This window comes from Cercospora beticola, chromosome 4, assembly GCF_033473495.1.
Source record: "Cercospora beticola chromosome 4, complete sequence".
Classification (NCBI taxonomy): Eukaryota; Fungi; Ascomycota; class Dothideomycetes; order Mycosphaerellales; family Mycosphaerellaceae; genus Cercospora; species Cercospora beticola.
Genome location: NC_088938.1, coordinates 2,612,127 through 2,636,711, shown reverse-complemented (window position 1 = coordinate 2,636,711; position 24,585 = coordinate 2,612,127). Strand labels below are relative to the sequence as shown.

At 51.9% G+C, this 24,585-nt stretch overlaps 10 protein-coding genes across 10 annotated transcripts; 7 read left to right on the top strand and 3 right to left on the bottom strand.

The window, feature by feature from the left end:
• Nucleotides 1–699: 699 nt before the first annotated feature.
• On the top strand, nt 700–1,230 carry RHO25_006677 (uncharacterized protein; the record flags this gene model as incomplete). Its single annotated transcript, XM_065602822.1, has 2 exons — nt 700–771; nt 895–1,230. The coding sequence occupies 2 exons, from the start codon at nt 700–702 to the stop codon at nt 1,228–1,230; spliced, it is 408 nt and encodes a 135-aa protein (XP_065458894.1).
• A 1,440-nt stretch (nt 1,231–2,670) lies between these two features.
• Nucleotides 2,671–5,841, top strand: RHO25_006676 (uncharacterized protein; the record flags this gene model as incomplete). Its single annotated transcript, XM_023597486.2, has 1 exon — nt 2,671–5,841. One exon carries the CDS (start codon nt 2,671–2,673, stop codon nt 5,839–5,841), a length of 3,171 nt encoding a protein of 1,056 aa, XP_023452480.1.
• A 668-nt stretch (nt 5,842–6,509) lies between these two features.
• RHO25_006675 (uncharacterized protein) lies at nt 6,510–7,202 on the top strand (the record flags this gene model as incomplete). The annotated part of the gene is made up of 1 exon (XM_023597485.1): nt 6,510–7,202. The coding sequence occupies one exon, from the start codon at nt 6,510–6,512 to the stop codon at nt 7,200–7,202; it is 693 nt and encodes a 230-aa protein (XP_023452481.1).
• Nucleotides 7,203–7,452: 250 nt separating this feature from the next.
• On the bottom strand, nt 7,453–7,992 carry RHO25_006674 (uncharacterized protein; the record flags this gene model as incomplete). The annotated part of the gene is made up of 1 exon (XM_023597484.2): nt 7,453–7,992. One exon carries the CDS (start codon nt 7,990–7,992, stop codon nt 7,453–7,455), a length of 540 nt encoding a protein of 179 aa, XP_023452482.2.
• A 492-nt stretch (nt 7,993–8,484) lies between these two features.
• RHO25_006673 (uncharacterized protein) lies at nt 8,485–11,118 on the top strand (the record flags this gene model as incomplete). Its single annotated transcript, XM_023597483.2, has 1 exon — nt 8,485–11,118. The coding sequence occupies one exon, from the start codon at nt 8,485–8,487 to the stop codon at nt 11,116–11,118; it is 2,634 nt and encodes an 877-aa protein (XP_023452484.1).
• Nucleotides 11,119–11,602: 484 nt separating this feature from the next.
• RHO25_006672 (uncharacterized protein) lies at nt 11,603–12,220 on the top strand (the record flags this gene model as incomplete). Its single annotated transcript, XM_065602821.1, has 1 exon — nt 11,603–12,220. The coding sequence occupies one exon, from the start codon at nt 11,603–11,605 to the stop codon at nt 12,218–12,220; it is 618 nt and encodes a 205-aa protein (XP_065458893.1).
• A 567-nt stretch (nt 12,221–12,787) lies between these two features.
• On the bottom strand, nt 12,788–14,254 carry RHO25_006671 (uncharacterized protein; the record flags this gene model as incomplete). The annotated part of the gene is made up of 1 exon (XM_023597482.2): nt 12,788–14,254. The coding sequence occupies one exon, from the start codon at nt 14,252–14,254 to the stop codon at nt 12,788–12,790; it is 1,467 nt and encodes a 488-aa protein (XP_023451817.2).
• A 1,581-nt stretch (nt 14,255–15,835) lies between these two features.
• On the top strand, nt 15,836–17,369 carry RHO25_006670 (uncharacterized protein; the record flags this gene model as incomplete). Its single annotated transcript, XM_023597481.2, has 2 exons — nt 15,836–16,700; nt 16,765–17,369. 2 exons carry the CDS (start codon nt 15,836–15,838, stop codon nt 17,367–17,369), a joined length of 1,470 nt encoding a protein of 489 aa, XP_023451816.1.
• Nucleotides 17,370–17,690: 321 nt separating this feature from the next.
• On the bottom strand, nt 17,691–18,066 carry RHO25_006669 (uncharacterized protein; the record flags this gene model as incomplete). The annotated part of the gene is made up of 2 exons (XM_065602820.1): nt 17,691–17,993; nt 18,058–18,066. 2 exons carry the CDS (start codon nt 18,064–18,066, stop codon nt 17,691–17,693), a joined length of 312 nt encoding a protein of 103 aa, XP_065458892.1.
• Nucleotides 18,067–20,463: 2,397 nt separating this feature from the next.
• On the top strand, nt 20,464–22,725 carry RHO25_006668 (uncharacterized protein; the record flags this gene model as incomplete). Its single annotated transcript, XM_023597480.2, has 2 exons — nt 20,464–22,500; nt 22,564–22,725. The coding sequence occupies 2 exons, from the start codon at nt 20,464–20,466 to the stop codon at nt 22,723–22,725; spliced, it is 2,199 nt and encodes a 732-aa protein (XP_023452640.1).
• Nucleotides 22,726–24,585: the final 1,860 nt, after the last annotated feature.

Genomic DNA, 24,585 nt, shown 5'->3' with positions numbered 1-24,585 from the left:
TACAACTAAGGACGGCTGCTGTGCTCTTCAAATCCGACCCACACTATGTGGATGCCCGATTGAGACGCATACCCCTCCAAGGAGCGCAATGTGCTCAAACACTTCGCAAGGAAATCTCGTAAGTACCCTTGCAGGGCGAGTTGAATGTTTGCTAACAGCCGCAGGCGCAGTCTAGGTGCCGACAAGAAAAATTTCCATGCAAACAATATCTACGTTAAGACCCTGCAGGGATGCCTAGAAAAGTCGCGCAGCAAATCGTTAAGCAGCGAGACAATCACACGCACTTGTTGCGCATTACGCACAAGGTGTCCATTGCTCAATTCGACATTAGCTCGACGATATGCGCCTGTATACAAGCCGACCCGGCTATCCTGACATACCATAAGTACTAGGACGTCGTATCGAGAATGGCCTTGCTGAAGAACGCTATAAGAGCACTGGACGTAGGCGAGTACAGGCAGCTCGCTAATCACATCGAAACCTTACTCCGATATACCCCGTGCATCATTTGCTATGCTCCAGACTTCATCTCCGAGCTCCCCGGCATTACATGCGGCTCGACCTCGCAGCATGAGGGCAGCCCAGATGTCGACATTGCTGAACATGATCCAACGACGACAACATCCGAACCAAGTCATCCACCCTCCAGCAAGATCCTTAAATCGCATGACATCCCTTGCTCACTTATCTTCAACGATGATGGCATGTCTTGTTGTCAAAGGTGCAGTCAATCGCCAGGGCACACCTGTCGACAGCTGTGTGAGGGCCATCGTAAGTCTCTCATCGACTTTTGCTACAACCAGGAAGGAACCAAACGCACCTCGGAGGAAGTTTGCCATCTGCTGGGCGAGCAAATGAGCTGTGAGAACTGCCTATATCGTCCAAGCGACAAAGTGCCTCAGGCAAATCGAGAGCGTTGACACTAGTGAGGATAAGAGCCAGGAAGACAGCAACAGCGACGGGAGTGGGCCGAACGATGATGAGGCTGGCATTGCGGAACTCACTGCCACTCCGAGGACCAGCGCCCGTGACAAATCGAGGGCCAGAAAGGCCACCACTCCTGCTGAGTACCACGCTGCGGCCGATGATCCCAGGACCGTTGGCACCACTGCAAACAAACGTGGCAGAGATCTCTCAGCCTCAGCATTCGACTCGACAGCAGACGCACCTGCGAAGCCACGTGCGAAGAGAAGGCATCCCAGAAAGCCGGCCGGCGATGTCACAATGTAAGGCGTATCAGAGCCTGCATCTACGGGCGACTCCTACGACAGCATGATTGACAGTCTAAGGTTACAATTCCACGGGAACCGTAAACCAACAACGCGCCAGGTAGTGATCGATCGGCATTGCCTTCATCCGAGACCAAATGAAGGCTGAGGGTCAAGATCATCTTGCAAAATCATTCCAGAAGGCCGACAATCGCATCGATGAACACGAGAATACGACTCGTGAGAAGAGACGACTCAACCGAGGAAGAGTCAACCTGGAGGAAAGTCGAGAACAAAGGAAAGTGATGAGAGCAACGCTGCAGAATGGCAGGATGACGCTAGCGCTGAAGAATGAGTGATGTCCTATGTGTTTGGGCGACTTCGCATGATGCACCGGACTCGTTGCCTGGGAGGTGATCTCAATCTCGATCACATTGTCATGACAATGAGGTAACTGCGAATTCTACCAGATGTGTAGAAGCCCCCAGTTGCTGGGTTGCTGGGCTATTCTGGTAGACTGATCAAGTAGTGGCGCGCAATGGAGTCGTGCTACGAACATGCATCGATATCGTTCCCCGGATTCTTATGATACTAACGAGGTAATCGCAATTCAGATTTGCTTTAGTACCTTCCGAACTACCTCAGTCTTGAGTCGTGTCATCATCAGAAGAAATGTAATAGGTCTCACAGGCGACGACAGGGCAAATTAAGAGCTTGAATCAGGGAAGATAAACATGGATAATGATTGAAAATAACACATCGAACAGAATCGATAAAAATCAAGAGCTTAATCAAAAAACCAAGAGCGGCCAAGCGTCACACCAGGAGAAACAAAGATGAAGAGCAGCCACGCTGTGTCCTCTTGACACGGCTGAGCTTCACAGACCATCTGTGTCTGGACGCCCTTTCGTGTTGCATGGCTAGTATGTGGATTTGCAAGGCCAAGGTGTCTCGAGATTGCTCAATCTCTCACCACGATCAGATCCTGCATGCGTACGTAGCCTTTACACGCAGAAGAGGTAATGCGCGGTCACTCGTCAACACACGACCGTCCGCATCGTAGGATCCTCAAGCATCTATACCAGTGTCACGTATTCGATCTGCTGGCCAGGCATTACACCAGCAGCATAGTACCACGCCGTCATGCTCGCCGGCGAAGGTCTTAGAGATATCTGCATTCAACGGGAGTGATGAGAGTGCTGTGCGATCGCATCACTTCTTAAACAGGCATGTCGTTCTGCCCAATTCTTTCAGCAGTTCATCCATCGAGGAGGAGTGTACATGAAGTGCCAATTTCTGCCATGGGTGTGTAATGTAACGAAGAGAAAGGAATTGCATTAGCGTTTGTGATTTTGACTGATGAACTAGCGGCGGAATGGTCCGGGCCGGCGAACCAACGTATCATCGTGAAGAGCACCCACGATGAGAACCTGACACATGCACCCACTCATCCTCGCCTGGAATGCCGTCTTTCGCCATTGAAGTGCCTGGCGAGGCGGCACCGCTGTTCGAAGGCGTTCTCTTCAACACATTGCGATCAGCCGCGTCATCAGATCCCACCCAAATTCAGACTGGAACAAAACAGCTCGCGCGATGGGAGAAGGAGGCGGGTTTCTACAGGCATCTCCAAAGCGCGTATCTGACTCCGCAACTACCAGTCGAGGTCCGATACTTGGCCATAATTCAACTCAAAAATGGAATCGACAAGTACTGGCGAAGAACAGCCACGAACGCAGTTTCTAAAGAGGACAAAGAAGCCATCCGCTCCAGACTGCCCGAGTCCGTTCTCACGCAGCAAGATAATCGCCTCGCACTGCAAGCTGCGTTAGTGGTGGCCAAGATCGCCAGGTATGAGTATCCCGCGGACTGGCCAGACGCAGTATCCATCTTCGTCTCGGCGATCCGCCAAGCAGATGCATCTCCGATACAACTCGCACGATCACTGCTCACACTGCTTCACATTGTCAAGGAGTTGTCCACTGGAAGGTTGCAGCGCACCAGACAGTATCTGCAAGCAGCTACGCCAGAGATTGTGTCAGTTGTGGGTAATGTCTACGCTCGCTTGGTGCAGTCATGGCAGAGCGCGATGAACCTAGACGAGATGCAGCAAAGTCTGCTCGCCATCAAACTGTTGCGCCGACTGCTTGTGTCAGGATATGAGCATCCAAATCGAGACTCGGATGTTGTCGCGTTCTGGAACTTGTCGCTTGAACAGCTTGGCACTTTCCTGCCCATCATTACTGCAGCCAATCCTCAGATTTCAGGAGACGCTCTGCGCTTGGTAGGTCGTCACGCTGTTCAGCTTGCTAAATTGCATCATGAGATGGCCAAGAGTCAACCAGCGGCTTTCATCTTGTTACCCAACTCGTTGCAGCTGACACAGCACTACTGGGGCTTGATCAAAGAACTCGGCAACGTCTTCGGCTCTAAGGAGGCCGTTGCTTCTGCTCTGTCTTCTAAGATCGGCTCCGACGGCGACGCCGCGGATGACAAGCCGTTCATGGAGAAGATTGCCCTGAAAGGTCTGCTCATCATCCGCGCATGTGCCAAAATGGTGCACAGCCCCGCGTTGACGTTCAAGTATCGCACACCAGAGGACAAAGAGGAGAAGAATAGGGCGACCGATGTCATCAAGGAGACGCTTCTCACACAGGACTTTGTGCGAGAGGCAATGGAAATTATGGTCACCAAATTCTTCGTCTTCAGAGAGAGTGACCTTCGCGAATGGCTGGAAGAGCCCGAGGAGTGGGAGAAGCGTGAAGAAGGGGATGGCGAAGACTGGGAGTTTTCAGTACGATCTTGCTCTGAAAAGCTGTTCCTGGATCTCGCCATCAACTACAAGGAAATAATCGTCGCACCTCTCCTAAATGTGTTCTACTCAGTGGCCAATCCTGAGAACGATAACGTCTTGTTCAAGGACTCCGTGTACACCGCAATCGGGTTGGCAGCATCCGTCGTGCACCAGGAGCTGGACTTTGATGCTTTTATCAGAGACGTGCTTGTTCAGGAAGTGCAGAAGCAAGCTCCTGGCTACAACATACTCCGACGAAGAGCAGCCATCCTGCTTGGACAATGGATCTCAGTCAAGGTGTCCGATGCGAGCCGACCGCTCGTGTATCAGATTTTCCAACATCTACTGAATCACGGAGACGAACTAAATGACGAAGTCGTGCGAGTGACTGCTGGCAGACAATTCGCCAACATTGCCAATGACTGGGAGTTCAAAGCAGAGGCATTCTTGCCATACGCTCAAACAATATTGACACAGCTCATGACTCTCATCGGAGAAGTGGAGCTGACAGAGACCAAGATGGCACTCCTCAATACGATTAGTGTCGTTGTTGAAAGATTGGACATCCACGTCGTTCCATACGCCGATCGCATCGTGACCTTGTTGCCGCCACTATGGGATCAATCTGGAGAGGAGCACCTGATGAAACAATCCATTCTGACGATCTTGGCCCGTCTAGTCAACGCAATGAGAGCAGAATCACTGCCTCTGCACGCAATGGTCGTTCCAATCATCAGAGGTGCAGTAGAACCTGGATCGGAGACGCAAGTCTATCTTCTTGAAGATGCCCTCGAGCTGTGGCACGCCGTCCTAACCCAAACACCCGACGGATCTGCTTCTCCCGAGTTGCTCGATCTCGTACAGTACCTCTACCAGATCTTCGAGCTTGGGTCCGAGAATCTCCGGAAGGCATTGGAGATCGCCGAATCCTACGTGCTTGCAGCACCACAGCACATGCTTTCAGATCCTGTCCGCTCAGATATGTTCCGTGCGCTTGCGGCCCTACTTGGTGGTCTCAAAGCTGACGCAAACGGGAGAGTGTGCAATGTGATCGAGACCAGCCTACGGCTCGTCCAAAGACAGGATGTAGCATCATCACTACCTCTTGGCCAGTTCACCAACGCTTCGTACCTTGTCACCTATACATTGGCATCCGCCACCGATCCCGAGAACGGCAACTTCGGCTTCTTCTCCAAACTTCTTCAAGGCCTTCATGGAAGCTGGACCGCGCACTGTAGCACCGGACCCAATGCTCAAGAGGCTCCCGTAGACGGGATCGTCGAAACCGACTACTTCGCCATCTTCGCCCGAGCCATTCTCGGCTCTCTCGAAGGCTTCGTACCGACCCTCCAAGCCGTCGCATCAGGCACACTTAATCAACCTGACCTGTCCGCAACACTTAAATGGCTTCTCGAAGAATGGACCTCACATTTCGAAAACATCGGTGACCCATCACGAAAGAAGCTGATGTGTTTGGCACTCACCAAACTGCTCGAAACAAATCTGCCCGTCGTGCTCGAGAACTTACAATCGCTCATGACAATTTGGACGAGTATGCTTCTTGAATTGAGAGAAGACGAAGCAGATATTGGCAGTGATACTCTCGTTTGGAAAGACAATGCCGCAAATGAAGAGTACGGCCCCGAAACGCCAGAAGATGCGAGAAGAAGGGTCTTGACGACGGGAGATGAGGTGCATACAGTCAATTTGCCGCAATTCATCCGGCATTACTTGCAAAAAGCGATTGAGGCATGTGGAGGACATGCACAGTTCCAAGAATTGTGGTTGGTGAACGTTGACAAAGAGGTTGTGAAGGCCTTTGGTGAGTTAGGCATTATGTAGAGATTCATGCACTGATGATAGAAATCATGACCATGGAGCACGGGATGTGTAGCCAATGCGATCGACCATTCTCGATTGGAAGAAGAAGTGCAAGATATGACAGCAGGTACATTTTTCCAGGCACTATGAGCGGGACGGTGGTCGGCATTGACGAGAGGACCAGAAGGAGAGTGAAAGGGCTAGCCCGAAGGGTCAGCGACATGCTAGATAAGCCGGCGACGATGAATGGACATGCCGACTGGTTCACGAAATATGCAACCAATACATCATCAAGCACGAGCTACTCGGACTGCATGTTGCAGCACCAATGACCAGAGACGACAACGTGACCATTTCCCAGATTGCATAGACACCATGCACGGTAATTCTTTGTCGCTGGAAAAGCTTCTGCAGCCCATGTTCGTTCAAACCTGTTCTTGTTCGTGCTGTGGGATCACAGGTTCTCAGTTGAGGCTTGTTGCTCGACGAATATGTAATATCAATGAGTTGCTATCGTTCAATTGGCAACGAGCATAAAGGGAAGAGTGTGCTTGGAATCGAAGGATTCATGTCTTGGCACTTACTGCTGCCTGGTGTAGCCTGGCGCTAGCGCACTTTGGTAAGAGCATATCAATCTGAAAGCATACATGGCGATGATAAATGCAGCTGAACCTGTGCAGCTTCTCATCATGGCTCTTACAATCGCTCGAAAACGCAAATGCCAATCCGAGGGCCCAACTCAACAACGCGAACCCAAAAAACAACGCAACAGTTCAGGAGATACCGGCTCGCACTTTCCCTTCCTCTCATTGCCACTCGAGCTCCGCGATGAGATCTACAGGCACATCATTATCTCCGATGGAGCAGCCACGAGTCTGCAAAAGCAAAATCTTGTAACCAAGACCGGGCTAGTAGGAGTTAACGACCAAATCTGTCAAGAATTTCTCGACGCGCTTTTGTTCCATGCGCCAGTGATCGAGACGACAGTCAAGAACCACAATTTTGCCCACGTCGTTACGTTTCTGAATCCACTGTCCGAAGCACAGTTCCGACGTATCTCGTCGAACCCCGGGAGTGATGGCACATCGGAGGATGAAATGGACACACCAGCCGGAACTCCACGCAAAATTCGCATCACGCTGGTGTATTCTGCTACCAAGCAGAGTACTAGAGCGCAGTTGAACCGCTGGCTTGATAGATTTGATGACCCGGATCGGAGAGGAAAGGAACTCGATTTCGAGTATGTGGTCGACTTTGGGACCTACAGAAATGGAGGAGGCAAGCAGCGACCAAGATTCAGGGCGCTGGCTGGAGAGGCGAGCAATAACGAAGCAGCGAAGATTCTCAAGGCGCTGAACAAGAGGTCCTGGTACAGCTGTTAATGAGTGCTAGATCTGCAGCACAAAACTGTGGGAAATCAGACTGTTGTCCTCGGGTGTCGGGAGGTTCGTGCTTGGGAGGCGGGCCTGTTGTTCAATCAGATGATACGCCTTTTGTTCTTCTGCGCATGAACAACCATCGTTTATTGTGCCTTTACGACTTTGGGTCTGGCCTACCTCGAAGCATAGAAAGCGCTACCGCCGTAATGTCATTGTGTTCATCATTCGTAAAGCCTCATCAACACTCTCCTCCTCAGCTGGCATAGTTCAAGACTCCCTTCAGCACCCACACTTCTCCGTTGCCCACCATGGACGCGACTCTTTCCACCTCCACATCTCCCGGCTGCACATACGCTTTCTCGTCGTCCTTGACGTCCCACCACAGTACGTTTCCACCTAAACTCTTCACCTTTTCCCCCTTCTTCCATGGGCTTTCGGGTACGACATGAGCCTCCGTGAATCTCCTCAAATTTCGGTGAGCCCGGTCCTCTCCATCTTTGCCCTCGTACGCGTTCGCACCTAGCGCAGCATACTCTCGGGGATCTTCCCAGGGTTTTCGTGGCAGTGCGGAAATCGCAGAGTTCAGGGGCGCAAGAATGGTGCTATTCTGAGACGAATCGTCTAAGCGGGATGAGATTGTGTCGATGTCTCGCGTGAAGCCGGCGAAGATGTTGATCTGCCGTGTGTTTCCGATCACGTCAGATATTATGACATCGCCTTTGGGAGGTGGAGGTGGAGGATTGCCGTCGGACGAGGGAGGCAGCTGAATTCCAGGGCCGTTCGTGTCTGCCATAATGGGTGCCTGCTGAAGCTCGTTTGCGGGTTTTCGTGACCAAAGAGAGGAGAACGGAACAAGCTGTGAGTGAGAGACGGAAGAGAGGGCTAGAATGGTGAGCGGCAGGGGATAGGTCCGCATATTCGGTAGCGATAAAGATATATGTAGTGCTAGAAACAGAGGAGCTGGTTTCGAGGTGGAAAGGTCGGATACGTCACTCGCTTGCGGGATCACGGGGCCAGCGAACTTCTATCAATATACGTCTCTCGCGGGTCGATTAAGCGCTGTATGAGCATATCAGGTGTCGTTACGGCGGTGACAAAGGACGAGGTGAAGTCAGCGACCGGGAGTAGAGCCCATGACTGTGGTCGATGCTCGTCTTGACGCCGATAAAGTGAATGACGAAATCTCGTGCTGACGCGCTTCACCCGCGTCGTCTCCACTTTGACCTCGACAACTCGCCGTCCACTTGAACTGCCAACTTGCACGAGTTAATGTAATGATACAGCGATGCTGCAGGACAGCAATACATCCAAACATAATGCCATGTTAGGAAAAAAGATCGCGCATCCAAAATCCACCAACTACGACGACGATGACCACTTTCCCACCCCTCCGCCGAAGCGCGTCAAGACAGGCGCGTCGCGTATCGCCAGAGATGAGATTCCAGACTCGGAGGACGGCAGCGATATAGAGCTATCGGCAGAACCTAAAGATGCAAGGCGGACAGACCTGGAAACTGCTCTTCCTCAAATCGAGACAGACAAAGAGGCCATCGAAGCGTACGAAGCGTCCAAAGCAGCCGAGCAGGCAGAACTGGGCCTGCAGGAGCGGCTGGATGGGCGGAAATGGACAAGAGGGAAGACATCCATTTATGTCGACGCTTTCAACCTTGCGCTCGAGACAGTCTTGGAGGAAGAGAGCCATCTCTTCGACGAGGCGGAACATGCTGTGTTCAAGCAGTGGCGGGATTTGACATACGAAGCACAATACTTGTATGTGCGTCTGTTCTTGCGAAAGACATCGAGTTGGCATCGAATCACTCGTCTTGGATACCACAGCGATATCGCAGATTTACCTAAGGCTATTGAAGAGCTGCAAGTGGTCCGCGACCTACCTATAGCTTCTTCGCAGGATCAAGAGCATCCTGGCGAGCTGGCACCTCCCGAAGGCACGACCCTTGGTGAGAGCTTCACGTTTGCGGATCGGTCCCAGGACTGTATCACAACGCTCGAAGAGGCTTCGTCCTTGCTTTTACTAGACGAGCTCAAGGCTATTGCGAAGGAAGTGAAAGTACAAGGCAAAAACAAGAAGGAATTGTTGAAGAATTTGCGCAGCACGAGCGGATCCCAGACCGCGCTATCACGTTTTGGCAGCTTACGACGATCTGACACCGACGAGACAACAGCATCGCGCGGTTCTGAGCATGGAGAAGACGACAGCCGCGAGGCCACTCCCGGTAAGCTGGAGAATCGCGATAATCATTTCCTTGACAAAATCATGGCGGAAACAGGACCATGTATACGACTTTCTTTGGCGACGCTCAAGCTGTTTGAGCGTGTTCACTTGGTTTTTTATCGATCGACAGAGTGGACTGAGAAGTCTTTGACGACCATCATCCTCGCTCGTATCGCGCGCCGAAATTTCCCAGAATACATCGTATCGCGTTCTGCGAGCATTTTCCCTTCTCGTGCTTTGCTGTTGGAATTCGAGGCTTCGGTGCGTACGCAATTCAGAGTGGACAATGTGCTGGAGTTCAATGGAACACCCACGAAGGAGACTCTACAAGATGTCCTTGGCATCTGCGAAGAGGTCTTGCCACGCTGGCGTGTCCTGCTAGCTGAAGAACAACGGAAAGAAGACAGCATCTACAGTACTGGGGAGGGAGCGTATCTACGTCGGCTTTCGCCCGCCTGGGTCTATACAAGGATCGTGCACAAAGGAGCATATGTTCTGGGCAAGTTCAAAGACCACAAGCGAGAGCATGAAGTGTTGTGCGAGCTGCTTGGACAGAAGCTTTTCCACACCTCTCGGCGCGGCGACTGGTACCAAAGAAAAGCCCTCCTCGAGGAACATTACATGCATCTCCATCTGCCATGTCCTCCTGAATGTAAGGACATTGAATCAAAGAAGAAGCATTTCAAAAGAGTAGCGTTGGCTACCTGCGAAGAGGGATTGCAAGACCAGTTGACGCATCTCATCTTCCACAGAGACCTTCAGAAGCGCATCACAAAGCTAGAGAAGAGCTTGAAAATTCCAAAACGTCAGCAGCATGATTTTGAGCATGTGCGCCTTGCTAAAGCGCAGGAGCGCACATTCGAGGGTATCCGTATTGAACGCAGCGCATCGAATGGAAGTCGTCGCAATAGCGAACAGAATAAACCGACTGGCTTTCGTGGAGCAAAGACAATTTGGCTCGATCCTGCCTTGAGCAGAAGCAAAGTCGAAGTCCCGTTGAAAGACGAGGATTCGCCCACAGCAGAAGCCGACAGCGGACAAGCGACGCCCGAATTGGAGGGCGAATGCTCTGTCGAGGAAATGTGTCTCTCCTCCTACCGCGCTCTCGGCTGGAAAGGATATCACTCAGAGGGTCGCATTCTCCGGACTTTCTTCGCCTATCTCTTCTTCGACATTCTATTCCTCTACATTCCCAACGTCTTTCAAACAGCCTACCAGACCTGTCCCTTGGATTTACATACGGACGCATTCTATCCGAGTCGGATCAGCGAAGTCAACACACGTTTGAACGAGATCAGCAATGGCGATGCCACGAAGTTGATCCAAGGTGTATGGGACGCTCATTACGAGAGGCAGACGTGTGTGGTGGGCCTCGATTGGACATTCGAGTTATCGGACCTATTGGAGATCGCGTCTTGCTTCCCGCCCGCTGCGCTGAGCACGGTGATGAAGGTCATGGTGCAAGAGTATGGGCAAAGAGGGGGTGGTGTACCGGACTTGTTCTTGTGGAGGCTGGAGAGGGAGGATGGCAATGAGGGCAAGGGTGAGGTCATGTTCTCGGAAGTCAAGAGTGAGAACGATCGGTTGAGTGATACGCAGAGAATGTGGATTGATGTGTTGTCGAGCGCCGGCGTGAGAGTGGAACTATGCCATGCTGTCGCGAAGGAGGTGAGGGTGAGATCCTGACCAGGTGCGTTCACTCAGAACACCGATCGCCATGCAAACCACTTTTGTCTCTGAGAGTATAGTGACCTCCTAGCTTGCGAGGTTGACTGCGGCCCAAAATGCGCTGTTAGGACTTGTCTGAGCAGGAGTTCAGTGTAGTAGTCTCCGACGGCTGTGTGCAGGTGTATCACGCATGACCATTTCGACACAATACTTTTTCTCCGCCGACTGCGATTGACTAAGGTAGCCGGTGGTCGGATCGCAGAGTGCATACAAAACATTTGTTTGCAGAGATGGAAGCTTGCAAGCTCGTGAGGTCGATCGCGGACAAAATTGTGCTACCTGCTACCAAAGCAACAGAGTGGTTCCGGTTGGCCCGCTTGGCTGCTGTCCATCTTGCCCTCGCTCTCCGGCTCCCGTCCTTCTGCACCTCAGACTATTCTCTCCACTGGCCACGCCAACACACAGTGGCGATCAGAAGTTACAAATCGTCATTCTGCTCGAGATGGACAACACGAACTCTACCTTGACGGAAGCCGAGATAACCTTAGCAACCACCATAGCCGAATGGACTTTCTTCTTCGGTACTATGGGATACATCATGGCGGCCATCTTCATAGCCACGCACATACTAGAACGAGCACCTGCATTCTTGAGTCTCCCAGGCCATGGCGTAGGCTCGATCAAGGAGTTAGTGCTGCTCTGGTTCTGGCCTATCATCATCCTTGGTATGCTTTCGCCGATCCTCATGGCGCACATCATACACAACGGAGTCCATGTTGCCGGCCTAACGCTGGTACCGCAAATCCTGCCCAGTACCTGCGAACAAGCGCAACAATTTCATCCTTTCGACATGACTACTTCGTGGCCATGTGCGAAAGATGAATTGATCGATCTGTGGCGTTCAGGAGCGCTTCGCTACGACAGGTTTGTTCAGGACGGCGGAGTGCAGAACATCATTCTGGCGTTTTTGGTTGTTTACCTGCCGTTGATGTTAATCATGTACATCATCGCAGCTGTATGGGATCTGTGTCGGCCGCTCGCATCACGGCGTCAGCTGGTGCAGCCAATGTGTTCGACACAAGGAGACTGCGAGAAGGATGAACGGCCGATGATTTTGTGACGCAGTGCACGAAATCATGCGCAGTACGACAGCTGTGCCACACCCTCCGTGTGGCGACCAGACACATCGCATAGCACCTCCCTGTCTGGTCACTAAGCATGCATGCGAGCTACGGAAGACGCCTTACCGCGGAGCACACGATCGAGCGTCCTTTTGATTCTCTTCATGAGCTCCCCGCAGGTCTCTACCTCGACAAATCTCGCCCTTGGTGCGCAACCGCACACGAAGACGTCAGTCTGCTGATTCTGCCATTCGATGTCGGCGGTCAGGATAGTCACGCAATGTACAATGACCACCTGAAAGTCGAACGCCTTCCGAGAACAGATCTTTACCAGACGAAGATCAATGCATTCATTCCCAGACATCGAACGCAGCTGCATTTGATACTCAATAGCTGGAGGCGGATGATCGAGGAAGGACACTGGGCAGTAGATGAGCAAGGCGCAAGCAGTGGGATCGAGAAATTTCGAGAAGTTGATGAGAGTGCAGAGGTGGCGAGGAGGTACACAGCAGCATTACATTGGTGAGATTTCTACGTCCACGACATTACCGCTCGGACAGCGTTTCTCATTTTCCCACTTCCACAGCAGTTTTGGAAACGCAATCCTCGAAAATTTCCCTCTCAAATATTCCCAACTCATCCTCTAGCAGGATCAACCCGGCGAATTGAGGATCCTTCCCAATGTACCTCCACATCGCCTTTCCCGGCTCCGCGTTCTCATCGACAAGCTCATAGTCCTCCTCGGCGAGGCCATTAGGCTCATACTTGACGATCTCATTCTTCTCATTCAACCCGCCGGTCTTCTTTCTCGAGCGCACGGCAACATGGATGCGCTCATTCGTATTCTGTAGTGGCTCTTCCTGTCTCTCCTTCAATGTCTTTTTGTCCAGCACGTGGTATCTGCCTGGGTTCCGCGACACCAAGCCCAATAGGGCTTGAATTCCTTTTCCTTTATTTCTCAGTTGCCCTGCGGCCCACAGAAGGCCCTTGGCTGGGACGTTGGCTTGCTGGAGGCGCTGCTGGTTTTTCTCGTGTTGCTTTCGCACGTATCCTGGAGTGAATTGGATGAACGGCGCGAGATTTGACATCATCCAAGCCAGTGAAATGTCCGAAAGATTGCTGTCTGCATATCCACCGCCCGCGTTCGTATGCCCACCACATGTCCATAGCTGTTTCAGCGTTGAGTTAACACCTGGAACTTTTTGCCAGAGTGCGGGACGGTACGCGCTGCGAGTTTCATCCAGGGCAAGAACTTGAAAAGCATTCTCTATGTTTGGATCGAGATCTGTGTTGTAGAAGCGGTATTCTCGCAGCACATGAGGGAGGCCGAGACGTTGGAGGAGAGGATTGACCGGAATGCCAAGCGACCCGACTGTGTCGAAGACACCGATGGCTTTGATAGGCACTTCCTGGGGGCTGATGTAGGCGATCTTGACCAGAGCCTCGCGATACTTCTTGATGTATGCTTTCGTATCCTCAAGGCCAGTTTTCATCTCGAACGTGGGCTCATCTTTTCCAAGAAGGGTCGTATAACCTTCCGCTCCGCAATTTTCCCAGTCTTCGAACACGTCGACCAGGTGATCGAGGCCATCTGTATTCAGGATTCCGAGGTCACAGATGAGGCCTCCGACCGAGCGTGCGGTGAATGCGCCTCGAGAAAATCCGATCAGGATGATTTCGTCTCCATGCAAATAATTGTTTGCTATGAAGGAGTACGCTTCTCGGATGTTCGCTGCCAACCCCAGGCCCAGCGCACCACCAACGACACGTCCGAATAGGTTCCCTTCTGATCCAACACCCGGCTGGTAATAGCAGATCTGTTGCTGTCCCTTCTGGTTTACACTTTCGATCGCTCGGGCAATCCTTGTCACATTTGTCAAGACTTGTTCTTCACCTCTCCAGATCCACGAGAGCCCCGTCCCTCCTAGAATGCCTGAATCGGAATTCTTCCAGCTCCCGTCGCATGCTACGATCAACTTCTTGGGTACGTAGCCGGGAGAAGGTCCAGAAGTGGTCAGGTTAGGAGCTGCCATGTCGTCCATTCAAACTCCCGACTGGACTGGGATGTGCCATGTTAGCGAGAACAGGGTGCTCCTGGAGAGGACGCGACCGCTCTGCCCAGCAGCCACAAGAAATGACGCGCGCCGAGCGGGCGTGGACTGGCGATCGACAAAGACGTGCATTGTGCTGGCTGCGGTGGTTGGCCAGTTTCGCGCTGAGGCTGTGATGTGTTCTTCGACCGACATGTCTGCAGCCATCACTCGATGCGATGGGCGAGATGGAGATGGAGATGAAGTGTGGAGCTGAGCTTGGTAGAACTAGTCTACAGGTGAGACATTGGAGATGAAGTGTGCTGGGCGCGCCAAGTCTTCCCTCACCACAGCAGCCACGAACCGCTCATCAAACCTGCTCATGAACCTCTCCTCGCTTCATCCCGCGTCAGTGAGCGCGCCTCGCTCCATGAATCACGATCGTTCAATAGCATTGAGCAGTCCGGCGACAACTAACCACAGCCTTCGCTACCAGCATATGGCCGCGCCTCCACCAGCAGTCCACGATAAGCAGTTCGGCAAGAACTATCGTCGCCTGGATACATGAAGGCAGCCGTCTGCGTCTGCCCCGAACATCACAATTCATTGTCATGGCCTCCAAGAAGGAACAGAGATACATCCCGTTCCTGTGCAAGACTACGCCGATTTCACACAACTTGCACAGAGGTCAGCCTCCCAAAACAGCCTCACGCTGGGAATGCCAGCGCAGGTCTCCACCCCGCAGGCAGTTTGCGCGTGCAAATTGCCTTCTTAGATCCATTCGTGGTTGGTGACCTTGGCAAGGTGGCATGCCGCTATCAACAGTCCAGGACGAAAGAGGCGAGATCGCGCCGCCGAGCCGCTCTACGCCGACCTCGTGGCCTTGATTGCTCGTTCGACCTGCTCTGGAAAAAAGCTAGAGACAAGCACTGTTTGGGACTAACTGGCTCTAGGGCTACACAACCCAGCCAGTCATATTCCCGTATCGACATGTCGTGGGGTGATGATGCGGAACCGTTTTCAGTTCCCCGCCAGAGTCGGCGCGACCGAGACATGGAGAAATCCTCCGACGACGACACGTGCTGCCACATCACTACACCAACCCACTCACACTATCAAAAGAAATCGTTCCGGCTCAATCGGCCTCTTTGACGCAATAGGCCAGACACCTTACAGCCTCCTGCAGACAGCCTGCCAATCACGCCAGCATCATGAGTACTGTATCTGCCAGGCCAGCCTGGCTGCCAGCAAAGTTGTGACATTGGCAGAAGCTCGTGGTTTATCGCTCTCGCTGTGGTCTTGCTCACGAGCTTTTCTCCGCCCGATCACGCACTGTTAAAACTGGCTCTCCATTGGTTCTGCTTCACTACCTGCTCGATTTTGGAGGCTTGTTCTAGGCCACCCATGATCCCAGCGGCAACGAAAGCGATCGAGGCCCTCGCGTACTCTATGTTATCAGTGCTGGCCGGCACGTGTGGTGTTTGAAAAGCACACACGATACAAATAGACGGCTGGATCTTCCACACGATATTCTTTATCAACAAGCTCAACAAGACTGGTGGCAGCTGGTCAACTACAGAAAGCATGTTGGCCCTCAATTTTGCCTTCATCGTTGCATTCAGTGGCTCAGCACTGGCCTCACCGCTCGAAATTCGACAATCGACCGCATCTGCAATATGCTCCAATTACAATGGCACCTACAAACTCACACGCTTGACTGCTCCAGCTAAAGGTTCGGGGACTCAGCCATCTGGGTCTACTCTATGGAATCTGTCCTTGAACGATACAACAGCCGCCTACAGACAAAGCGTTACTGGTTTCGGAGCTGCCATAACGGATGCCACAGTCGTCAACTGGAACAGGCTATCAAGCAGTCAGCAGACATCTCTTATGAACGTATTGATGACCTCGAGCCCTTCGAACTCGGCGAATTTTAGCTTGATGCGTCATACCATAGGGTCCTCTGATCTTTCCGCAACGGCTTATACATACGATGACAACAATGGCAACCCGGATCCGCAGTTGACGAATTTTGCTCTTGGTCCTAATGGTACCGCAATGGCGTCTCTATTGGCGAGAATGAGAACTGCTGCACCTCGTATGACACTTCTTGGGTCATCATGGTCCGCTCCAGGGTGGATGAAAAGAAATGGAGTTCTCACCGGTAACGCAACCAACAACAATCTGCAAGACACTTATCTCAACTCGACTGAGACCGATTACTCATACGCCTTTGCACAGTACTTGGTCAAGTACGTCCAAGCATATGCAAGAGCCGGTGCTCCTGTGAACGCCATCACTCTCCAGAACGAGCCACTGAACTCTGTTGCCGAGTTCCCAACCATGTATGTCTATGACTACGAGAACGCCTTACTGGTCAAGAATCGTCTCGGACCTGCTTTCGCGCAAGCAGGTTTATCTACTCAGATCTGGGCATATGATCATAATCGTAAGTATGCACGGCGACAGCGCAACGCAGACGGCATCCACTAACCACGTCGCCCAAATTCCAGTGGACCAACCGTCATACCCACAAACAATCCTCGACAATGCCGGCGCATATACCAGCACAGTCGCTTGGCACTGCTACTCTACTGCCCCATGGAGCACAATGTCCGACTTCCGCACTTCCAATCCAAACGTAACGCAATACATGACCGAATGCTGGACGCCTGCCTCACAACCATGGTGGAATGCAGCCGCGTTCACACTGGGCCCTTTGCAAAATTGGGGATCTGGTTCTATTGCGTGGGGCCTTGCCACAGACGTGAACAATGGTCCGTATATCCAAGGAGGCTGCGATCAATGCCAAGGCCTCGTTACTGTGAACAATGATGGGACCTATACACTCAACACTGCGTACTATATGATGGCGCAGTTTAGTCGATATATTCCCAAGGGAGCACGAGTGGTACTGGTCAGTGGCGGAGGGTCGAGTTCCACCGGACAGATGGTGCAGGCTGTCGGCACTGTCAATCCCGATGGGACAAGGACAGTGGTAATTTTGAGTACGGTTACAAATGCGGTGTTTTTGCGGTTGACGATGTCCAGTGGGCAGGTTTGGAGTGGGACGGTGCCAGCTCAGAGCGTGGTGACTTGGGTCTTGCCGAAATCGTAAGGGAGCTGGCGTACATTTGACATGCAAGGGGTGGTTTTGAAAACAAGCAGTAAGCTTCACGGAGTATGAAGGGCGACGGAATGTTATCCAACGCAATATCATTTCATTTATCATGCTTACATGTTGACAAACAATCGACCTGGATTTATCCAGGATATCTGAGGTCCACCACTCCTCCGCATCCTCGAAACAGGAATCTCAATCTTCGCGACTTGATGTGCTCTACCACCGCATGCGCTCACGTCTCCCCCCTCTCAACCTCGTCCACGACTCATCCAACCTCGAACCCCACGCCTGAGTGACACCCCTTGATCTGCCCCCTCAAACCTTCTTAACCTTCCACTCTCCCCTTCCCCTCCCCTTCTCCAAAACATACCCCTTCCCCATCTCCGCCTCCGGTCCGGACTCCTCCGTGATATTCAAGATCCTTTCGCAGACTTTGCAATAGAATTCCTTGCCCTTTGGTGGTAGTCCCCAGACGACAGTCATTTCTTTTGGGAAGCAAGTGGTATGGTGGTAGCGGAGAGGAGCTTTGCCTTTTTTGGGTTCGCAGTAGACGACGCAGGAGAGGAGCGTCGTGGTGCATTCTTTGTAGGGGCCGTCGTGGCCGATTGCGCAGAAGAGCTGGTGAAGAGTGTTAGTTAGTGGTGGGGAGGGGATGAGAGGGGAGGGGGATTGGAGGACGGACTTTGCACATTGTGGTTGTGAGTCGATTGGCCTTTGAGATGAGTTGGATTTCTGTGAGATTTGGCGTTCGGAGCTTCTCAAGATGTTATGGGTTCGAGAGGGATCGAAGATGCGGCGGACAGAAGTTGTTAAATGCTGGTGCATGTGCTCTGTGGGCAGCCAGGCAAACAATTTTTCCGACCATGCTGCACGTGCTGATTGCATTGTGCATTGGTGAATGTGGTGGAAAGCATTCAGACATCAGCATGTGATAAACTAGTCAGTCCTGTCTGAAGTCCCGAATCCACGGTTTGCTCTGCGAAAATGACTGCGCTTGAATGGGTGAAGGTTCCCGGAGCAGTTCTATCAACCTTTTCGATGTGTGCAGATTCGTGAATGCACCTTGGTACAGTACTGCAAGAGGATTATCGTGTTCGATTACACAAGCTGGACCTCACGATTTGTGATCTGGAGTGCAGAGGACTTCTGGCACAGAGAAGCTTTAGAGCTGGAGAGGTGAAGTCGGGATGTTCCGCTTACACGGCAGGCGTGTCCTACATCGAGAGACCCACGAGTGTTGGACCTATCGAAGGAGACGTCAGGATGGGTATTGAGGTCTCGCGGTATCTTCTTCCCTACTAGACTTCGCTTCATTATGGTATCTGATGGGTTGTAAGTTGATTCATCCTCTTCTTGTCGTTCCTGCGATAGTGCGGCCAGCCAAAGGGAATCACTGGAAACAATGTTCGGCCTGCAGAGGAAGTCACATCGCAAGGTGATCGGAAGGGCAGGCAGGAGTAAGTGCGTGTGCCTGGAAGAGGAAGGTGCTCTGTCCCCCATTTGGTTGTTGTTCATCGCTCAGAGCTAATTTTGGCCTCGATCTGAGATCTGTTTTGTATCAGTTTGGAAGTGAGACACTCGTCAAGTCTCATCAACATCCACCCCTGGTCCACGGATCTGGCACCGGTGCACGATATTCCTGCACGTGGCAGCAGATGTCATGCGGTCACGCGCAGCGCTGCAGAAAGCGCAAGCGAAGCACAATGGACGCCTAGGCGAGCGCAGCCACCATCTTATATCACCATCTCCAGACAATTCATATGCCGTCCACTGCGAACATTCCACAGCTTGGCCCCTGGCAATGATGGCGGGCACGCTTGCTTGGTCAATATATCTGCTTCCTTTCCCGCCACTGCCATGACCATCAAGCCTCCCACGCGACGACCCATGGACCGAGAGCACGACGTGTTTCGCTCTACACCCGACCACGTGCCGACATCGTAGTGTCCGAGACTCGGAGAGCATTGCTGTAGGCGATTCGCTCGCGCGGCATGTAACGGGATCAATCTAGTCGTCGAGTCCCACCCACCTTGATGCTTCCGCTATTGGAAGGATGCAGTCCACCAGTCGCGAGATACGCGTACAATCATCGCACAGCTGCATTCAGATGGTGACATCGCGTGGTCGTCTCGTGCGAGCTGGTGCGCAACATGGTGTGCCAGCACGAGGAGGTGAATGTTTGTCGGTGAGGAATTGACCATCGATTTTGTGCTCGTTCGGCGACCCCTGCGGATATGCATATCGCTGACGCACCTTGTAGAACCAGCCACATCGAATCGGAGTCAAGGTCCGATGACATTGTGGGTTGGACAGGGGTGTGGACCTCGCCGTGGACGCGCCGTAGATCTCTTCGATGAAGCTGCAAAATCCACTGTCCGGCATTCCCACACGATATAGGATTCGCCGAGGTGAACAAACAGAAGGCTTGAAACCGATTGACAGTATCGCAGCACCGGATCGCAAGTGGTGAACCGATTACAACTGGTAGTGGTCTCGCGGATACGTCGACTTTGGCTTGCCATCCTGGCTCGGCGACAGGCATCATACAGCCACATCCGGCCCGACAAGCGCTCGTGTAGCACTCTATCCTACACCTCTCCTTACTCTCAATCCCGGCAACGACATGCGCAAGACCTCAAAAATGACTGCACGCAGCACGGCACAGCGCGAGAAGCGAGATTTCTTGGTCCGACAATGGCAACTACCCGTCACACAGCACTTCTATCTTGAGCGCCCCTCCTCGCGCACATCCGTGTCACATTTCCATGGCAGAAGAACCGAGTGGAGCAATGGCCAAGGAGCCATAGTGGGTTATCGCCACCACGGATTTTCCTGATACGTGCGTGCTCGACCACAGTCTCCACAGCTCAAAAAGATTGATTGAATACATAGTCCGCCTCCTGGCATGACATGGCAAACACTGCTTGTCCACGCACCTTCACCTATGCGTGATCCCTTTCGTTAATAAATTTTTTATACATTCACTAGACACAGGCGACAGCACAATCGCCATTCACGCGCTCCCAAGTGCGCAGTACTAATACTCTCGTTGAAGCTCTGACTTCGTTTTGCAACCACTGCAGCCACCATGAGGTTACACTACGCTATCCTTAATTTTCTGGCTCTGGCCACTGCCTCGGTCATTCCAGTCGAGCGGTTACACGAACCCGGGACCACACAGCACGCGACGCCATTCACATCTGAGAGACTTGTCTCTCGCCAGAGCAGAGACATCAGACGACGACAAACGGCAAGTGTTCAGGTCACTTTCAACCAGCTTGCTCAAACTGCCTGGGGCGAGTCAGTACAAGTCGTTGGGTCAATCGCTCAACTTGGCAACTGGGACACGAGCAACGGCGTGGCACTTAGTGCTTCGCAGTACACAAACGATAGGCCTCTGTGGTCAGGTACCATCAGCATTCCAGCAGGCACAAGTTTCAGCTACAAGTATATCAAAATTGGCACCGATGGCACCGTCACTTGGGAAGCGGATCCAGATCATTCTTTCACTGTACCCACCAATGGCGGCAGCGCAAGCGTGTCCGACACATGGCAGTCAAACACTCTGCCGTCAGTGACTACTGTAATTCGAGCCCCCACGAGCACTGCGGCGACCACCAGTAGCGCGCCGACAGCAACATGCACGAATGGTCCCAACTCGAGAGGCTGCTGGAGTGGTGGCTTCGATATTGATACCGATTTTGACCAGGATTGGCCAGAGACCGGTCGAACTGTGTCCTACGACTTCACCATCACCAACACTACCATGTCTCCTGACGGCTTCGAGCGTTTGGTGTATGCCATCAACGGACAATATCCAGGACCTACCATCTATGCAAACTGGGGTGACACCATTCAAGTCACTGTTCACAATGAGCTCCCGAACAACGGAACTTCGATTCACTGGCACGGATTGCGCATGTGGCACAACAATGGCCAGGACGGCGTTCCAGGTGTCACCGAGTGTCCCATAGTTCCTGGAGGCAGCAAGACTTACACGTTCATTGCGACTCAATACGGAACGAGCTGGTACCATTCTCATTTCAGCAACCAGTATGGTGATGGTATCATTGGACCTATCGTCGTGTACGGACCCGCAACGGCAGACTACGACGAGGATCTTGGACCCCTTCCCATTACTGATTGGTACTATCCTACCGTCGGCACAACGTCCTTTCTCGCCAGACATCGAAACTCCCTGGCACCCACTGCAGACAATGGTCTCATAAATGGCACAATGACATCCAACTCGGGAGGATCATACGCGCGCACGATTCTCAAAGCTGGCAGACGCCACCGTCTTCGTCTCATCAACACTGGCGTCGACAATCACTTCACGTTCTCTCTGGACGGCCACACCATGACTGTAATCGCTGCTGACTTCGTTCCTCTGGTGCCTTACAACGCCACGAGCGTCTTCCTTGGGATCGGGCAACGATACGATGTGATCATCACCGCCGACCAAAGCCCGGGAAGCTACTGGTTCCGCGCTGACTCTCAAGACACCGCCGGCTGCGGCTCCAACTTCAACAACGGCAACATTCGCTCCATCTTCTCATATGAAGGCCACGAGAACGAGACCCCAATTAGCACAGCGCATAACTACGCTCAGCGCTGTACAGATGAACGCGGACTTGTTCCCTACTGGAACTCTTACGTTCCTGCGAACAATATCCCCACGTTTGAGACACTCGCCACAGCAATCAACCAGTCCACCGATGCCAACGGCCTTTTGACCATCTTCTGGCAAGTCAATGGCACACCTCTCCGCGTCGACTGGTCGCAACCTACTCTTGGTGAGATCCAAAACGATCGCTCTTTCTCCAACTGGCCCGATCGCGCGAATGCAATCTCCCTGCCAAATGCCAATCGCTGGACATACTGGGTTATCACCGAAGCACCTGGCTCGCCATTCACAGTCAACATCCCGCATCCAATTCATCTTCACGGCCATGACTTCTACGTCTTGGGAGCTGGAGAAAGTGCTTGGACAGATGCCGACAGACAGAACCTGAACTATGAGAACCCCATGAGGAGAGATGTTGCCATGCTGCCCACAAATGGCTGGCTGGCGATTGCATTTGAGACGAACAACCCTGGAGCGTGGTTGCTGCATTGTCATATCGTAAGTCGCGCTCTTATGCTCTACATCATTGATAACACAAATACTGACAAAAGTGTTCCATAGGCATGGCACGCAGACGATGGTTTCGCAGTTCAGTTCATCGAAAGCCAGCAAACAATGTTGGATATCGACCCCATCACGCCAGATTTCAACCAACAATGTAATACTTGGAGAGACTACTATCCGGAGCAAGCGGAGTACTTGCAGACTGATTCAGGGATTTGAGAACAGAACAGGTCGTTCCACGAAGATGAATCTAATGTGTAATAATGTACATAATGAATGAATGACGGACGCAAAATTGCAATGCGAAAGTCGCTGCTCGCGAATTGGGAGGAAAAGCACAACTGTTTGTTCTCAAGCACAGAGGATGAATTTCACTACGAATGTGTCTTGCCTCTATGATCATCACTTTCGTCACCAGAGATTGCCGGATGCGAATAGTAGAGAGCCAGGACTTCCGCTGCAATTATCTGGCCCTGCGCGTCCTGAGCCGACACCCTCAAAATAAGTCCTCTTCTAACACGATCAAGTCTTCTGCTGATTCTGAGATACATTTTCATGGGGCTTAGCTTCCGTCGAAGTCTCGACTCCAGCTCCATCGTTCTCTCCACTGGGTCTCAACCATTTATTACAATTCACACAGCGGTCCCTAGCACTGCGGGGTTTCCAATAGATAAGTATGGCTGGGCAGACAAGGCACAGGTAACACCTTGCACAGCTATTCTAGAATCGTTAGTACCTCGTCAAGGCAATTTTTCGTTGCTGGATTAATGACAGATGACTTACCGGTCTAAGAGTGTGGTTTCCCAGCTGTGTTCTGTTGCCACCATTTCTTTGCAGCGCGGACAGTAGGCTGGGTTTGATTTGTCGTGTGGTTTGTCTGGTTCTTCGTGTGATGCCTCGTATTTCATTCTGGGTTAACATATTAATTTCTCGATTGAGGAGGGCGCTTTGAGAGGACGTAATACATACGAAGGTTCACGCTGGATGGGATCGGTGTGTTCGTTCGACACGCGATGCCCAGCTTCAGAATTCCTCCTGGTGCTAGGCTGGAGTGCTGGGTCTTTCGTGTTGTCCTCCTCTATCTCTGCAGTGTCCATGCTAGCTCTTGTATCTTGCGGTACGTTTTTAGCCCTCGATATGTGCGTCAGTTGAAGTTCGCTGGTGGCTAATGTCCAGATGTCTGCTTCTTCACGTCAGACTTACATGTATTTTGACAGGGAGCTGCAGTGATAAAAGCTAGAGGCTGAGCTCACCTGTGGAACACTGGAACTTCACCGATCGTCTTGGCTGCATCTTGGAACCAGAAATCGGAGCTATGTAATTCGGGATACATATCCAAACACTGGCCATTAAGCATCGAATTGTCGAAGATTGTTTGTTGTGTAGATCGAGAAGGTATCGGTTTATCCCTAGCATAAAACCTGAGCATTAATGTAGCCATATGTACTTGTGTGTTTTATCATTAGTTTCATTGATCGTTACTATATCGTAGCAAGAGCAAAATCACACCGCAGGCTGATACTTCGACGGAACCTTATCCTCAACATTCGGCTGAGCAACAACCACGGTAGATCCCTCGCGCGGTTTGTACGCCAATCTCTTCTTACAAACAGAGCAATGATGGTCAATTCTATCATCAACTTCGTAGCAAAACACCAAAGGGCAAAAGACTATACATAGAAGGAACTGTGCGAATCTGTGAAGGCATTATTCAGTCGCCGGATCTGTTGTTCACGCTTGAAAGGAGAGTGGGAGAGGAACATACTCGGAAGTGTTCGATGCAGTTTTGCGAGTTTCAGTCATTACACTTTTCTTGCAGTACGGGCAATCGACTTGGGTCGGTTGTTCGTGTAGTTTGCTTAGGGGTGTGACGAGGACTGGTGAGATCTCGGTTCCTGGGTATTGAGGGGGCAGGTATTACATTCTGAGGCTAATGCATCAGTTTACTTTGTCGAGTTACCATGTCTAGGCTGATCAAGACACGTACGGAGGTCCATGTTGAAAGAAGTGATGTTCCTCATAGGAGAGATGCGCAGCTTCGGGATTTGTTGGAGCGAGTGGGTCGATCCTGCCAGGCGA